General features: G+C 38.0%; 1 protein-coding gene across 2 annotated transcripts in view; it reads left to right on the top strand.

Annotated features, from left to right (window-relative positions):
- COL6A6 (collagen type VI alpha 6 chain) overlaps positions 1-16,811 on the top strand; it is a 195,451-nt gene that overhangs the window by 58,071 nt on the left and 120,569 nt on the right. For both annotated transcript variants that reach the window (XM_053221451.1, XM_053221450.1), the window contains exon 2: positions 15,304-15,401. In XM_053221451.1, the coding sequence (XP_053077426.1) occupies positions 15,341-15,401 (61 nt within the window). In that variant the 5' untranslated portion in view covers positions 15,304-15,340. The remainder of the gene's footprint in view (positions 1-15,303; positions 15,402-16,811) is intronic.

Raw genomic sequence — 16,811 nt, 5'->3', positions numbered from 1 at the left:
GTGCAATTGTGAATGGGATCAGTTTCTTTATTTGTCTTTCTGTTGCTTCATTGTTAGTGTATAAGAATGCAACTGATTTCTGTACATTGATTTTGTATCCTGCGACTTTGCTGAATTCATGTATCAGTTCTAGCAGACTTTTGGTGGAGTCTATCGGATTTTCCATGTATAATATCATGTCATCTGCAAAAAGCGAAAGCTTGACTTCATCTTTGCCAATTTTGATGCCTTTGATTTCCTTTTGTTGTCTGATTGCTAATGCTAGAACTTCCAGCACTATGTTAAACAACAGCGGTGAGAGTGGGCATCCCTGTCATGTTCCTGATCTCAGGGAAAAAGTTCTCAGTTTTTCCCCGTTGAGGATGATGTTAGCTGTGGGCTTTTCATAAATGGCTTTTATGATCTTTAAGTATGTTCCTTCTATCCCGACTTTCTCAAGGGTTTTTATTAAGAAAGGGTGCTGGATTTTGTCAAAGGCCTTTTCTGCATCGATTGACAGGATCATGTGGTTCTTCTTTTTTTTTTTTTTTTTGTTAATGTGATGTATCACGTTGATTGATTTGAGAATGTTGAACCAGCCCTGCATCCCAGGAATGAATCCCACTTGATCATGGTGAATAATTCTTTTTATATGCCATTGAATTCGATTTGCTAGTATCTTATTGAGAATTTTTGCATCCATATTCATCAGGGATATTGGCCTGTAGTTCTCTTTTTTTACTGGGTCTCTGGATTAGGAATCAAAGTAATACTGGCTTCATAGAATGAGTCGGGAAGTTTTCCTTCCCTTTCTATTTCTTGGAATAGCTTGAGAAGGATAGGTATTATCTCTGCTTTAAACGTCTGGTAGAACTCCCCTGGGAAGCCATCTGGTCCTGGACTCTTATTTGTTGGGAGATTTTTGATAACCGATTCAATTTCTTCGCTGGTTATGGGTCTGTTCAAGCTTTCTATTTCCTCCTGATTGAGTTTTGGAAGAGTGTGGGTGTTTAGGAATTTGTCCATTTCTTCCAGGTTGTCCAATTTGTTGATTTCTCTAACTCTTAAATCATTCTCTTTTGCCTTAGTCTCCCTCTTTTTTTCTGCTTCATTATTGTCCATATGTTTGTCCTCTGTGTCACTGATTCTCTGTTCTCCCTCATCCATCCTTGCTGCCATGGCCCGCATTTGAGATTGCAGTTCAGTTATAGCATTTTTTATTTCATCATGACTAGCTTTTACTTCTTTTACTTCTTTTATCTCTGCAGAAAGGGATTCTAATCTTTTTAACCCCAGCTAATATTCTTATCATCGTGATTCTAAATTCTGGCTCAGCCATCTTGCTTGTATCTGTGTTAAGTCCCTGGCTATCATTTCTTCCTGTTCTTTCTTTTGGGGTGAATGCCTTCATTTCATCATTTTGAAGGAAGAAAAGGAATCAATAAAGTAAAAAAAATTAAAATTAAAAAATTAAAAACAAAAAAATAAAGGATGCTAGATCCTAGGTGTGTTTTAGTCTGGCTGTTGAAGGAAACTTGATAGGTTAGAGAAAAAAGGGAAAAAGAAGAAAAAGAAAAATGGAAAACGTTTGAAAATTTGAAAAAATGAATGCAATAAAATAGAATAAAATGAAATGATGGAAGTACAATAGAATATAAAAATTTACCAGAAAGAAGTATAGTAGAAAAAAATTAAGGAAAAATCTTTTTAATAAAAATGGAAAATAAAAATAAAATATTTTTCTTTCTGTATTCAAGAAGAAAAGAAAAAAAATGAACATTTGGACCAACAGAATAAAATATGATTCAAATTACATCCAGTTTCCCCTAGAAGTCAAACTATGAAGCACTTTATAGTCTGTAAGCTAAGCATGCTTAGAGACTTGTAGTTTTCCTGAAAAGAGAGGTTGGCCCAAATGGTTGCGGTTTAGTGTAATGGCTCCATTCTCCACCTCTTGGTGCTGCTTAGATTCCTGGCGTGGATTGTTGTGGCATGTGTAGGCATGTATGCCCATCAGTGGGAGGTGTCACCCGGCTACCCAATCGCTAGTATTAGAACTCTGTGCTCTCTGTGACCAGCAATCAGGCACCTCTCCTTTGTCTCTGGCTTGCATCTACTCCCTGCTTCTACAGTGTCCATGACCAAGCCATCAGGCTGCCAGGTGATGCCTCCCTCCTGAGTTTTATCTCAGATGGAGCTGTGGTTCCCAACCTCTCACTTCTAAGGACTGCAGCTTTGACCTATTCTGACCCTCTGGGGGAGGGTCGTGCTGAACAATGGCCAGGTGCTGTCCTGGCCCCAGGAACATTGGTGAGACCATGCTTTAGCCAATGCCCAGAGACTGTGGCCAGGTGCCAGTCCTCCCCAGAGAAAGCTCGTGTAGTCATGTAGCAGAAGCCTTTCAGGAATTATGGAAAAGCACAACACACATCTGGCACCAGGCTTCACCCTTTAACATCCTCCCTCCAACACCAGCAAATGTGGCCATTCTCTGGGGCCTGCTGGGACCTTTGCCTGTGGGGAGGCTACACCACCTCTCAAATGCCCTCCTAGCAGGGAAACTGCCTCTCCCCATGTGGCCTGAGGACCCTTCTGACCTCTCTTTCTGCTCCTGGGGATTTGCCCTTCCCACTGGAGCACCGCCAGTATTGAGCTGCAGAGTTTCAGACTCTGCACTCCTCCTGTTTATACAGTCTTAATGGAATTTAAACCCACTCCTTTCTCCTTTCTCCCTTTTTTGTTCATTCTCTTGTGGCTATTTCTACTCTGCCTCTTTCTCTCCAGCTGCTTTGGGGAGGGGGTACTTTTCCCATACTCTCCCTCCTGCCCCATCTCCATCCTTTCTCCACAAGTACAAACAGCTCCCTGCCCTTTGCAGTTCCCTCTCCCCCAGTTCACCTTTCTGCACCAGGTACCTGCTGAGTTCTGTGGTTCAGGTTGTACATAATCATGGTGTTAATCCTCAAATCAGTTTTCTAGGTATGCAAGATGGTTTAGTGTTGATCTGGCTGCATTTCAGGGACGAGAGACTCAGAAAAAAATTTCTGTGCTCTTCTGCCATCTTGACCCTGCCCTCCCTGAGTGGGTGTTAAATTTTGTTAAATGATATTTCTAAATCTATTGACATGATCATGTGATTGTTCTTCTTTAGCTGTCTATGTCTATGTCTTCTTTAGCTTCTGTCTATGTAATGGATTACATTAATTGATTTTCAAGTGTTGAACCAGCCTTGCTGGTGTATAATTCTTTTCATACATGGTGGGATTGGATTTGCTAATATTTAGTATCAGATTTTCACATCTGTTTTTGTAGAGATATGGGTCTATTGTAGTAATGTGTTTATTAGGTTTTGGTATTAAGGAAATGCTAGCTTCATGAAATGAATTAGGAATTACTCTGTTTGCTTCTAACTTCCTGAAGAGATTGTAGAGAATTGACATTATTCTTAAATGTTTGGTTGAGTTCACCAAGGAACCCATTTGGGCCGGGTGCTTTCTATTAGGAAAGGTTATAAATTATTGATTTAATTTCTTTAGTGAATATAGGCCTGTTCAGGTTGTCTGATTTCTTCTTGTGTGAGTTTGACAGATTGTCTTTTAAGGAACTGGTCCATTTCCTCTAGGTTTTGAAATTTGAGGGCATAGTTGTTCATAACATTTCTTTACTATCCTCTTAATGTCCATGGGTTTAGTAGCAATGTCCCCTCTTTCTGGTATTGGTAATTTGTGCTTCCTTTTTTTTTTTTCTTAGTCTTGCTAGAAGATTATGAGTTTTATTGATCTCAACCAGCTTTTGGTTTTGTTGATTTCTCTACTGATTTCCTGTTTTTAATTTCATTTTAATTTCATTTCTGCTCTATTTTTTATTTTTTCTGCTAACTAGGAGTTTAACTTTTCTTTTTCTAATTTCCTAAGAAGCTTAGATTCTGTTATTGACCTCTAGTTTCATTCCACCATGGCCTGAGAGCATATGTTGTATGATTTCTATTCTTTTATTTATTTATTTTGAGAGAGGAAGACTGCATGTGCATGTGGGGGGGAGGGGCAGAGAGAGAGAGAGAGAGAGAGAGAGAGAGAGAGGGAGAGAGAGAATCCCAAACAGGTTCCTCACTGTCAGTGCAGAGACCAGACATGGGGCTCAAACTCACAAACCATGAGATCATGACTTGAGTCAAAGTCAGACGCTTAACTGACTGAGCCACCCATGTGCCCCTCTATTCTTTTAAATTTAAGGTGTGCTTTATGGCCAAGAATGTGGTCTGTCTTGGTGAATGATCCATGTGAGCTTGAGGAAGATGTGTATTCTGCTGCTGTTCACTGAAGTATTTTATAGATAACCATTATATCCAGTTGATTTTCTGTCTGCTGGATCTGTCCCATCTCTGATAGAGGGTTGTTGAGCTATAATAGTAGATTCATCTATTTCCCTCTTGGTGTTCTCTCCGTTATTGCCTCATGTATTTTCACACTTGGTTAGGTATATACATGCTAAGGATTGTTATGCTTTCCTAGAAGGTTGACCCCTTTATCATCATGCAATGCCTCTTTTTATTCCTGGTAAATTTTCTTGCTTTGAAGCCTGCTTTGTCTGAAATTAACATAGCTGCTCCCACTTTCTTTTGATTGTTGTTAGAATGGTGTATTTTTCTATATCCATTTACTTTTAATCTGTGCCTGTATTTAAAGAGGTTTCTTGTAGGCAACATATAGTTGGATCATGTTTTTTGATCAACTCTGATAATCTCTCTCTTTTAATTGGTGCATTTAGACCACTGATGTCCTATTTTTGTCTCTCACTCTTTTTATGCCTTCTGATGTTTAATTGAGCATTTTATGATTGCATTTTCTCCCTTTCTTAGGATATACTTTAAAAAAAATGTTTTCAGTGTTTACACTAGAGTTTACAAAATATATGTACAATTATTGCAAATGCACTTTGGTACAACACTATCCCATTTCAGAAGTAGTGTGAGCACCTTATAATAATAAAATCATCCTACCTTCTCACTCCCATTCATTGTATCATTATGGACATTAATTTTACATATACACAAGCATATATATGTACATCACACATAATTGAACACATTGTTGCTATTATTTTGAACAAACTGTTTTCTCTTAGATTAAATAAGAGCATTAGAAAAGTTTTTATTTTACTTTTATTTATTCCTTCTCCAATGTTCTTCTCTTTATGCACATATAAACTTCTGACCTAGATCTTTTTCCTTCTCTCTGAAGAACTTCTTTTAACATTTCTTGCAAGGCAAATCTACTGGCAACAAATTCCTTCAATTTTTGTCTCAGAAAGTGTATCTCTTTCCCTTGTGAAGGATAATTTCATAGGATGAAGAATTCTAAGTTGGTGGATCTTTCCCTTCAATATTTTAAATAATGTACTCTCTTGCTTGCATGGCTTCTAAAAAGTCATGTATAATTTTTTACTCCTGTATAGGTAAGCTGTTTTTTTTCTTTTTTCCTTCTGGCTTATTTCAGGATTTTTTTTTTCTTGTTTATTTATTTTGAGAGCGAGTGAGCACAAGCACGTGTGAGCAGGGGAGGGGCAGAGAGAGAGAGAAAGAGAGAGAGAGCGCACAAGAGAATCCCAAGCAGACTCCACACTGTCAGCATGGAGCCAGACATGGGGCTCGAACCCACAAACTGGGAGATCATGACCTGAACAAAATTTAAGAGTTGGACTCTTAACTGACGAGGCCACCCAGGTGCCCCCCCATTTTTTTTAAGTTTATTTATTTATTTTGAGAGAGAGAGTGCACACAAGCAAGCATGCGCAGGGGAGGGGCAGAGAGAAAGAGGGAGAGAGAGAATCCCAAGGAGGCTCTGCGCTGCCAGTGTGGAGCCCAATGTGGGGCTCAATCCCATGAACCATGAGATCGTGACCTGAGCCACAACCACAAGTCAGATGCTCAACTAACTGAGCCACCCAGGCACCCCAGGATTTTTTCTTTATATTTGATTTTCTGTTAGAAAATTATATGCCTAGGCTTAGATTTTTGTTTCGTTTTTTAGCATTATCCTGCTCTGAGTTTCCTGGATCTGTGGTTTGATGCCTGGCATTAATTTGGGGAAATTTGCAGTTATTATTATTACAAATACTTACTTTCCTTTTTTTCTTTTCCTTCAGGCATTCCCATTACATGTATGTTACATCTTGTAGAGTTGTCTTTGATTCTTTCTTAGAATTTCCATCTCTCTCTTTCCATACATTGCCATCTGCTTTTGCATGCTACTTTATCCATTAGAGCCCTTAGCATAGCAATCAGTTGTTTTAGATTCGTGGTCTGATACTTCTAACATCCCTGTCCTATCCGAGTCTAGTTCTGTCTAGTTCTTCTTGTTCTGTCTCTTGAAACTCTGGTTTTTGGCCTTTAAGTAGGTTTTGAAATTTTCTTAATAGCCAGACTTGATGTACTGTGTAAAAGAAACTACTGTCAAAAAGGCCTTTAGTGGGGCTCCTGGGTGGCCCAGTCAGTTGAGCGTCCGACTTCGGCTCAGGTCATGAGCTAGAGACTTGTGAGTTCGAACGCCGCCTCAGGCTCTGTGCTGGCAGCTCGGAGCTTGGAGCCTGCTTTGGGTTCTGTGTTCCTCTCTCACTCTGATCCTCCCCTGCTCATGCTCTGTCTCTATCTCTCTCAAGAATAAATAAAACATTTTTTAAAAACTAAAAAAAAAAAAAAAAAACCCAAAAAAGGCGTTTAGCAACATGGAGCTAGGATGTGGAGCAAAGGGGAGAGTTCTCTCGTTGTGAGCATGCATCAGTCTTTTAGTGAGCCAGTGCCTCTGGACTGTAAACCATACAAGTGCTTCTCAGCACCACTCCCCTGCAACTTCTCAATTGTTAGGTGAGACCATGGGGGGTGGGGATTGAGTACTTTCCTTTTCCCACATGGAAGACTAGCGTGGGCTGGAACTGCCTATTCCCCTTCCCCCAGGTTAGCTAATAAATCCCTACTGGTTAGACTCCAGTTAAAGCTTTTCATGAGGGCAGACCTTGTTAAAAAGAGCAGAATACTGTGCTGTATTTCAGAATGGTTCCTTTTTCTTCATCCTTGCCAGAAGCAGGGGGATATGTTTCTCAGATATTCACTATAAAAAGCTGGTAGCGCTCCAAGGCAAAACTGTCGAGAGTGTGGGGCCCCTAATGACTGGGTCCTCCTGGAGTTTTTATGCCTCAGACTTCTCCACGCTGAGCCTCCAGCAGTTTGTCAATTACAGCTCAGGTTTTGCTACTTGAGCCACTGGTTCCCTGGGAGGTTTTAGCTGATCAATTTCTGCTCTAGTAAATTGTGATTCTCTTAATCTGCCTGTCAGTCTTCAATTTGGGGGGCAGGAGTTTGCCCTGTGGCCGCACTTCTCTTGCAGATCTAAGAAAAGTTATTGACTTTTTTTTTTTCATTCTGTTCACTTTCTGCTTGTTATTGGAATGGATTGTCAACTTCGAGTATCTTAACATGTTGGACCAGAAGCCATCCCTTTGTTTCTTAAATTAGTTTATTACAGTTATATTCCTTTAAAACTATGTAACAATTAGAATTATTTCTAACTTAAAAGGATAGCTTACTGCATGTAGTTTTCTGGAGCTTTTTGTCTCATTTTGTTGCTAAGAGTCATTCACATTTTCGCACCTAGATGTAATTAGTTCAATTGATGTAGCATAATCACACAAAGAAATATCATACATCAATTTATTCATTTTTCCTATTAATAACAACTTCTTGGGTTGTTTCCAAGTTTGCGGTACTGCAGTCAGTGTTGCTGTGAAAATTCTTGAACACATCACCTGGCATAGGTGTGCAAGGGCTTCCCCAGGAGTATAGAATTGCCAGGTCATAGGGCTTGAAAATGTTTGGTTTTTAGGGCTTAACTGTTTTCCAAAGTGGCGGTTTAATTTATACTTCCATCAACAACGTATATGAAGTCCTGTTTATCCACATCCTCTCCACTGCTTGATTTTGTTGTACTTTATACATTTTGCCAGTTGAATGAATGTAAAATGGTATCTCAGTGTAATCTTGATTTCTATTTCCCTGATCACAAATGAGTTTGAACATTTCTTTCTCTTTGCTGCCCATATGGTTTCCAATTCTATGAAATACCTGTTGATGACTTTTCCCTATTTGGGTTATTTATTCCTAGAAATTCTAGGGACATGTATGTTTTCAATACCAATCTTTTGTCAATATTGTGGATATCTTTTTCCAATATGTAACCTGTCTTTCTACTTTCTTTAAAACATCTTTGAACAGAAGTTTTTCATATAGGATAATTTATTAATTCCCGCCCCCCCCCCCCCCCGCCCTGGTATTTTCTATGACCTGAATGTTTGAGACATTCTTCCCTAAGGTCAGAAATATACATCCACATATGGTTTTTACTTAATATTTTAAACTTTTGCTTTTAAAATTTAAGAACTTCATTAATCTGTAATGGACTTTTATCTACAGTGTGAAGGAAAGATCTAATTTCACCTGTTTGCATGTGAATAACCATCCCTCCCCACCCCCACTGGTCTGCCATGGCAACTCTACATTGATATGTCTGGGCTGTGGATTCCATTTCTTTGGTCACTTCGGCCTTCAGTAAAGTTTTATAAATTTTGCTATCAATCTTTTACATATTTTATTTTTTCTTGATATATAATTGTTGCTATTTTAACTTGACTCTCATAGAAACACTTAAATATTCTAGTTATGGATATATGGAATTGACTTTTATATCTTGATGTTATATGAAAAGACTCAAATATTTGCTATTTTTAATAATTTGGCTGTAAATGTAAACAATCATGTCACTTGCAAACAATGGCAATTTTATGTGTTCTTGTACTTTTTACAATCTTTATGGATTTAATTTTGCTAGAAAATAGCAAAATTCTTCTGTTTCCTCATTTTAAAGAGAGTACTTTTCACCAACAGTTATGAGGGTTCCTTTTCCTCCAAATCATCACCAACACTTATTATTTCTTGTCTTTTTTATTTTAGCCATTCTGACTAGTGTGAGGAGATCTCTCATTGTGGTTTTGATGTGTGTTTCCCTGATGATGAGTGATGTTGATCATCTTTTCATGTGTCTGTTAGCCAGATGTATGTCTTCTTTGGTAAAATGTTCAGGTCCTCTGCCCATTTTTTAATCAGATTATTTGGGGTCTTTCAGTGTCGAGTTGTGTAAGTTCACTGTATATTTGGATATTAACCCCTTATTGGGTACATCGTTAGCAAATATCTTCTCCCATTCAGTAGATTGCCTTGTCATTTTGTTGGTTTCCTTTTGTGTGCAACAGCCTTTTATTTTGGTGTGGCTCCAATAGTTTAATTTTACTTTGTTTCTCTTGCCTGCAGAGACGTATTTAGAAAAATGTTTCTATAGCTATGTCAAAGAAACTACTGCTTATGTTTTCCTCTAGGAGTTTTATGGTGTAGTGTTGATGGGAATGCAAATTGGTGTAGCCACTGTGAAAAACAGCATGGAGGTTTCTCAGAAAATTAAAAATAGAATTGCCATATGATCCAGTAATTTCCCTACTGGGTATTTACCCAAAGAAAATGAAAGCACTAATTTGAAAAGATCTGTGTACCCCCATGTTTATTGCAGCGTTATTTACAATAGCCAAGATGTGGAGGCAGCCCAAATGTCCATCCATAGATGGATAAATAAGATGTGTGCATATCTACAGTGGAATATTAACCATAAAAAAGAATTGTATCTTGCCATTTGGAACAACATGGATGGACTGAGAAGGTATTATTGCTAAATGAAATCAGACAGAAAAATACAAGTGTCATATGATTGCACTCATATGTGGAATTTAAGAAACCAACCAAGGGGTGCCTGGGTGGCTCAGTCGGTTAAGCGTCCAACTTCAGCTCAGGTCATGATCTCACGGTTCGTGGGTTCGAGCCCTGCGTCGGGCTCTGTGCTGATAGCTCAGAGCCTGGAGCCTGCTTCGGATTCTGTGTCTCCCTCTCCCTCTGCCCCTCCCCTGTTCATGCTCTGTCTCTGTCTCAAAAATAAATAAAAAACATTAAAAAAAAAAAGAAAGAAGAAAAAAAAAGAAACCAACCAAACAAAAAACAGACCTTTAAGTTCAGAGAAAAACCGGTGATTGCCACAGGGGTGGTGGATGGGAGGTTAGGGGAAATAGATAAAGGGGATTAAGAGTATACATATTATGGTGAGCACTGAGTAACGTATGGAATTATTGTTGAATCATTATATCATACACCTGAAACTAATATAACACTGTGTTAATTGTACTTCATGTTTTTAAAAAATACTTCTAAAATTTCCCCATTAGGGTGATATACACAGAAGATATTTATTTATTTAAAATTTTTTTTTACTTTATTTTTTATTTGTTTTATTTTTTAAATATAATTTATTGTCAAGTTAGCTAACATACAGTGTATATGCTATGCTCCTGGCTTCAGGAGTAGATTCCCATGATTCATCACTTACATTCAGCCTCCAGTGGTCATCCCAACAAGTGCCCTCCTCGATGCCCGTCACCCATTTCCCCCTCTCCCCCACCCCACCCATCAACCCTCAGTTCTCTATATTTAAAAGTCTCTTAAAATAAATCCTTTGTCAGATTAAGTTTCCTTCTCCTCCTGGTTTCCTAAAGGTTTTTTCTTAAAGTTATGAATTGGAGTGGTTTTCCTTTTGTATTTACTTTTTATTTCCTTTAGTCTATTCATATGTTAAGTTATAGTCATGTATTTTCTAAATACATATTTAGATTTACATGTTTAGATTGTAGCTTTTAAATGCAATCCTTGCATTCCTGAGCTAAACTCAACTTGATAACAGTGTATTATCTTTTTTATATACTGAGGAGTTGATTTGCTAATGTTTTATTTAGGATTTTTATAGTTACTCTTTTTTCAAGTTTTTAGTTAAATTCCAGTTAGTTAACATACAGTGTAACATTAGTTTCAAGTGTAGAATCTAGTGATTCGTCACTTACAATACCCAGTGTTCATCATAACAAGTATCCTACTTAACACCCATCACCCATTTAACCCATCCCCCCACCCCCTCCCTTCCAGTAACCCTCAGTTTGTTCTCTATAGTTAAGAGTCTGTTTTCTGGTTTGCCTCTCTTCCTGCCTGTCCTCCCTGCATGTTCATCTCTTTTGTTTCTTGAATTCCATACCAGTGAAATCATATGGTGTTTGTGTTTCCCTGGCTGACTTCTATCACTTAGCATAATACTCTGTAGCTCCAACCATGTTGTTGCAAATGGCAAGGTTTGATTCTTTTTTTATGGCTGAGTAATATCCCATAGTGTGTGTGTGTGTGTGTGTGTGTGTGTGTGTGTGTACACACATCACATCTTCTTTGTCTATTCATCAGTTGATGGACATTTGGGCTCTTTCCATAATTTGGCTATTGTTGATATTTATATTCATGAGTAAAATGGATGTTTTTCCTTTCTCATGCTGTCTTTGTCTAGTTTACATATCAAGATTTTACTGGCCCCCCCAAAAGGAAATGGCTAATATTCCTCTTTTTCTGATCTCTGAAAGAATTTGTAGAAGATTCAAATGACCTGTATCTTGAAAGTTTGGGACGTGCCAGTAAAATCATGTAGGCTTGGAGTTTTCTGTGAATACTGTTAACTACTGTTTCAATTTTTAAAAAGTCTGTCTTATCTATAGTTATGTCTTTTTCGTTCATATAATTATCTATTTATGTCATCTTTTTTTGATCAGTCTATTATGAGGTTGGTGTTTTCAAATCTTGATCTTCTTTTAGCTTTGTTTTTTAGTTTGCTGATTTCTGCTCAGATTTTTAGTATTTTAGTATCTCTTCATTCCTTTTGGGTTTATTCTATAGTTTTCCTAATTTTTAAGCTGGGCATTTAATTCCCAGCTTAAATAAAATAAGCTTGCCTTATTGAAATTTTAGTCCCCTTCAGTTGGTGTACTTGGGTCTGGAAGGATTCCACCAGCATTTCTGACCCAGAAAGGGTCAATAATTATGACCTACTCCTTTTCTTGCTGTCATAGTCCCTCTAACACAGGACCAGACCTGCACAGGTGGTTGTCTGAGGGGCACTTTGCTCCATAAGACTGTTTCAGAACATGTGCTCTGTATTTCAGTGTGATCTTAGCTTAACTGGTCACTTTTTTTTTCTTCTAGTACTATTTGTTAGGTCAAAAAACTGTTAATGTGTGGAGATGCTAGAATTTAGAGGATGTGACCCCTGTGCTTCAGATGAGGAACCCACAGGAGTGAGGTGGGATGTCCAGTGAAACAACCACTAAGGAAGAGTGAAACCCAAGTCATGATATTATAGACTGTGCTCTTTCTACTGAATCAACTGCTCTCAACACATATGAGTATACATTTTACAAAATGGCAGGGTCATAATGACCTTGTTCATTCAATATGATCAACATACACAGTCTCTTTTTTGTGATTCCAGAAAATGCAGTTGGGAAAAACATGACATTAGCAGTAAAACTATGTGATTTGCTTGCCTCATGAGGGCTTGTGTGTTTTGTATTGTTTACCATTATTGGTTCGTGTTTATTTGTTCCTATTGTATGTGAAGGCTTCATACTGCAGCGTTTCAGTGAGTGTAAGTCTTACTTAGAATATTTTTCTTTCTACTTTTTGACTTCCGAGAAGTAGCATGGCTCAAGGAAGGGAAATAGTAGAGAGATTGTGAGTGGGGGTAGATAAACAAATGGCAATTTGTCGTGACCTTTGTGGAATAGACCCAGTGTTTTTTTACAGTGCAGCAGCTGACAATAGTCTGTTTCTGAAGAAAAATACAGTCCATATGCTTAGAAATGATGTATCCTGCATGCTCATTTTAAAGGGAAAAAAAGGCATTTATCTTAATTTTGCTGAGGTCTCTTTAGTATCCCTCTTGGGCTGTTAATATTTTTTTGGAAGACATGTCCTAGATTATGAATTGGCTTGCATGGGGCAGAGGTCTCCCTGAAACCCCTGGTTCTTAGTAGCCTCAAGAGAGGTGTTGCACAAGTTCTAAACATTCTGGAGTTGAAGCCAAGTGTTTGGTGACTGTGTTGCTTTTGCAGCTGTGGTTTAAATTAGAAACATTCTACCTTCTCAACAGAAAGTTTACAGGGATCCAGATTTTTTACAAAGCTTTTTATAGCCTATAACTTCCAAAAGATGTATATTGGCCTCTGTGTTTTGTTTTTTTGATTCAGAATAAATGAATTATAACAAAATTTAGATTAAGGAGAACTATACCTTTTGACAATATTTCTATAACAAGCAGTCAATCTCACTATTAAGAAGAACGTACAATGAACTTACATTTTCTGTTTCTTTATTCTCCCTTTATGTCTTCAGGTATTTTTAAAATTTATTTTAAACATTCAGATATTCTAAAAAAAATTATATAAATCCTGGCCATGTCTGGGAGTAGAACAGCATACAGATTTAGGCAGTTCACCCATGTTTCAATGTGGTAAAAATGATCCCAGCCCTTCCAAACACGATTTTAGAGGCTTAGCCCACCACCAGTCTTACTGCACACACCAAGCAGGGCCCGTATGCACTTCAAGAGAACCTTTCGCGTGTGGGCTTCCACACTGGATGGCCTTATAACACACCAGCTTTTTGAATCCATTTCAAGGATGTGAGAAAACTATTTCACAAGATGCTATTCCAAAGAATTCAACTTTTATCGTATCACTGGTATTGATCATCTGCATGGGGAAATTTCCAGATGCTTCATGCTGCTTTGGGATTATCATGGCTTTACCTAATCCTCACTGTTCCATCCAGGTTTTAACTTTCAGAAAGAAACTTGGAGACACTTTTTATGTTCACCGTGTTGAGTTTGGGATAACAGTTTGCAAGGACAGATTTTAGAGTCGGACAGAAGTGGGTTGTACGCCCAACTCTGGCCCATTTTATCAAGGTGACTTTGAAACCGTTATTTATGTCCCCTTCATGAAACTGTTTCCTTATCTGCAAAATCGGAATAATTTCACTTGCTACTAGGTGTGTTATCCATAGCAAACAGGAGAACAAATGTGGAGCAGTTAGCACAGGACATGGCACATACTAAAGGCACAACAAGTGGGAGGATTTGTTGTTGTTATACACGTTAGTACAAAATTTGTACGGATATTATGACTTGGTTTTCATCTGGGGCAATCTACTCTAGGGCTAACATTCCTCTAAAATGTAAGGGCTGAACTAAAAACAACCTCTTATGAGCCCCTTCCAGTTCACTGAATAATTCAGAATAGAATTGATAAATTGACTTACGGCCTGAAAAGTTTATATCATCTAGGCTTCTTATGAAGGAACAGAGCAAAGTCCCAGATTCCAGAATGTCAGAGGGATGATGGAGTAGGTGAGGAAATGGGGATGGAATTTCTCATGGCACAGGTCCCTTTTCTGAAGGGATGAAATACTAAGCACTGGGAGCCTGCCTGACAAGGAGTGAGATGGCCGTATATAATATTGCAAATTCATGTTTGGGTAAGAACTTAGCAAGAAACAAAGATGCTAGTTTCTTAATATGGATCAATTAGTTTTTCATTCAGTGGATGAATGAGTGAATAAATGAGCTAAACCTGCTTCATGAAAATATTTATTTTCAACGTCTTCAATATTTTATTTCATTCTATGAAATGAATAATTATAGGTGACTGAAGATTCTTTAGGTCAATAGAATTGGAAAACCCTTGCCTCATGCAGTTCTAGGTAGTTGGAAGCAAAATAGTACAAATTGAGTCATTTTGAGGATCAAGATATCATATGGAATATGGAGGGTCACTACTTTTATGTCTTCTCTCAAATTTAAGGATAAGGGAAAATGGTTACCTTTGTAATTATGTAGGATAGGGGAAAAGATGGAATTTTTACCCCATCTAAAAATACTTATTGCTCAAAGATGAAACACACCTACATGTTCATGATGGAGAAATGATAAATCAGGTCTTTAGACTGTGTCCCAGCCGTGAACTCTGAATTGTCTTGGTAAAGAGTAGACCAAGGGTAACACGAGGGTACAGGGAAAATGACTAATAGAGACACAAAATATTGTTGGAACTAGAAGGCAGCTGGCTACCTCCATTTATAATCCAGAATTTCATGTTTCTGCAGGGTCTTGGACCAGGAAAAAATGTTGTGATTGTGTGAATTTTTGTGGATCTTTTTCTCTAAGGCTCTTCACAGATCAGAAGGTCGGGGCACCTCAGAAATTCTGCCTTCTATTGCACCCAGTTTGCTATAAAATTTTGTGTGCTCTTATTTGTGTGTCTTGATTACAAAATATCCACAATTTTAGGTGTTTGTTTTTGCCTTTTCAGATTTCAAGTTGGAGACTTTTTAGGTCATAAGAGGAAAATGCTGCTGATCTTGTTCCTTATAGTAATTTGTTCCCATGTCTCTATGAACAAAGATCCTGGTAAGTAAAAAAAAAAAAAAAAAATAGAAAGAGTTATTTTCCTTAATTTTTATTACAGAAAATAGATCAGTATGACCTACTTAAAGAGTTTTGCTTTGCTTTACTTTGCTTTTGATGGTGGTGAAGGGATGGATGGTAGCTCAATTTCTTTGTGTTGTTATCCTGTGCTCCTTTAAAGATCATTTGTTCTGGACCTTATTCCTTGGTTATGATAGAAAGATATGAGAGCTATTATTTTGTCCTCAATTTCAACCCCTTTTAGGCCTTTGGGGAGGTTGCATTAAAATTCTATCATTTAATATTAGATTCAGGCCTGGAACATTTGGAATGTTTCTTCCTAGTTCATTTGTGCCAAAACATTGTCTTAGTTGAGTATCCAGATTTGCTCCAATTTAAACTGTTAGCTTATTGTAAAGAGAGTGCTTTTGCCCTGAAGAGAAAGCTCCATAGCTGTTTGCTGTCTGTCAGTTACCTTTGTCCAGTGGACATGAAGCCAAAATACTGGCCTGCCCCTCACTCCTTGACCACCTCAAAATAGTGACTACTTGTACCGGTCACTTCATGTCCAGGGCCACCTATATTGGCTTTCATAGCTTTCTCAAGGACTGTGACCTTGGAAGCAAGTTTTCAGAAGAGATAAACTAGACTTTGTTCTGCAAACATTTTTCTTTGATGTCTCACGGGACTTGATATTAAGTTGTTTTAAAGAGAAGCAGTGCTTTTTCCCCAAGTGTTCCACTGTTCAGACATAACGCTGAGCTGTATCAGAACCTGAATCTGTCTCACATGCCAATTGTCCACATTTCCTTTTTCCATGCAAGATGTGGGGGCTTACTCATGAATAGAAAGGTCACTTTTGGTCACAAGTCAAGCCATCCTGTGCAGGGCTCCCCTGACAGTCCTCGTAGGGATTCTGGCCTTCTCTTAGAAGACAATATTGATTCACCTTCATTGAGACACTGCTGACTGTATGATTATCAAAAGAATCTCAAACTAGTTGAAATTAGGTTTTAGATTTAGAAGACAAGGTGTGATGTTATCCATCATGCCTCAACCAGACTGCTATCAAGAAAATGAAATCACACACAGGGTTGCCAACGCTGGTTTCCTAGCAGGTGTAGACAGAAAGAGATGGAGGTTATTTTCATTTGATTAGAATTTATCTTGTAACCACTTCTGTTTATCAGAATCTCAAAGTGAGGAAGGACTTTACATATTTTCTAGTAGAATCCACTCATTTGAAAGGTGAGGAACCTGAAGCCCAAGTATGTAGAATGGTTTGACAGGGCAGGTGGAGTTAGCTGATTAAAAAAAAAAAAAAAAAGTCAGGACTTCCATTATTCAAGTACACTATATTTGCTTAAATATATACCATCAGACAGACAGACCTCTCCCTACTACAGAAAAGAC

This window comes from Acinonyx jubatus, chromosome C2, assembly GCF_027475565.1.
Source record: "Acinonyx jubatus isolate Ajub_Pintada_27869175 chromosome C2, VMU_Ajub_asm_v1.0, whole genome shotgun sequence".
NCBI lineage: Eukaryota > Metazoa > Chordata > Mammalia > Carnivora > Felidae > Acinonyx > Acinonyx jubatus.
The sequence above is the reverse complement of the archived record's forward strand: the minus strand, read 5'-3'. Positions and strand labels throughout refer to the sequence as shown.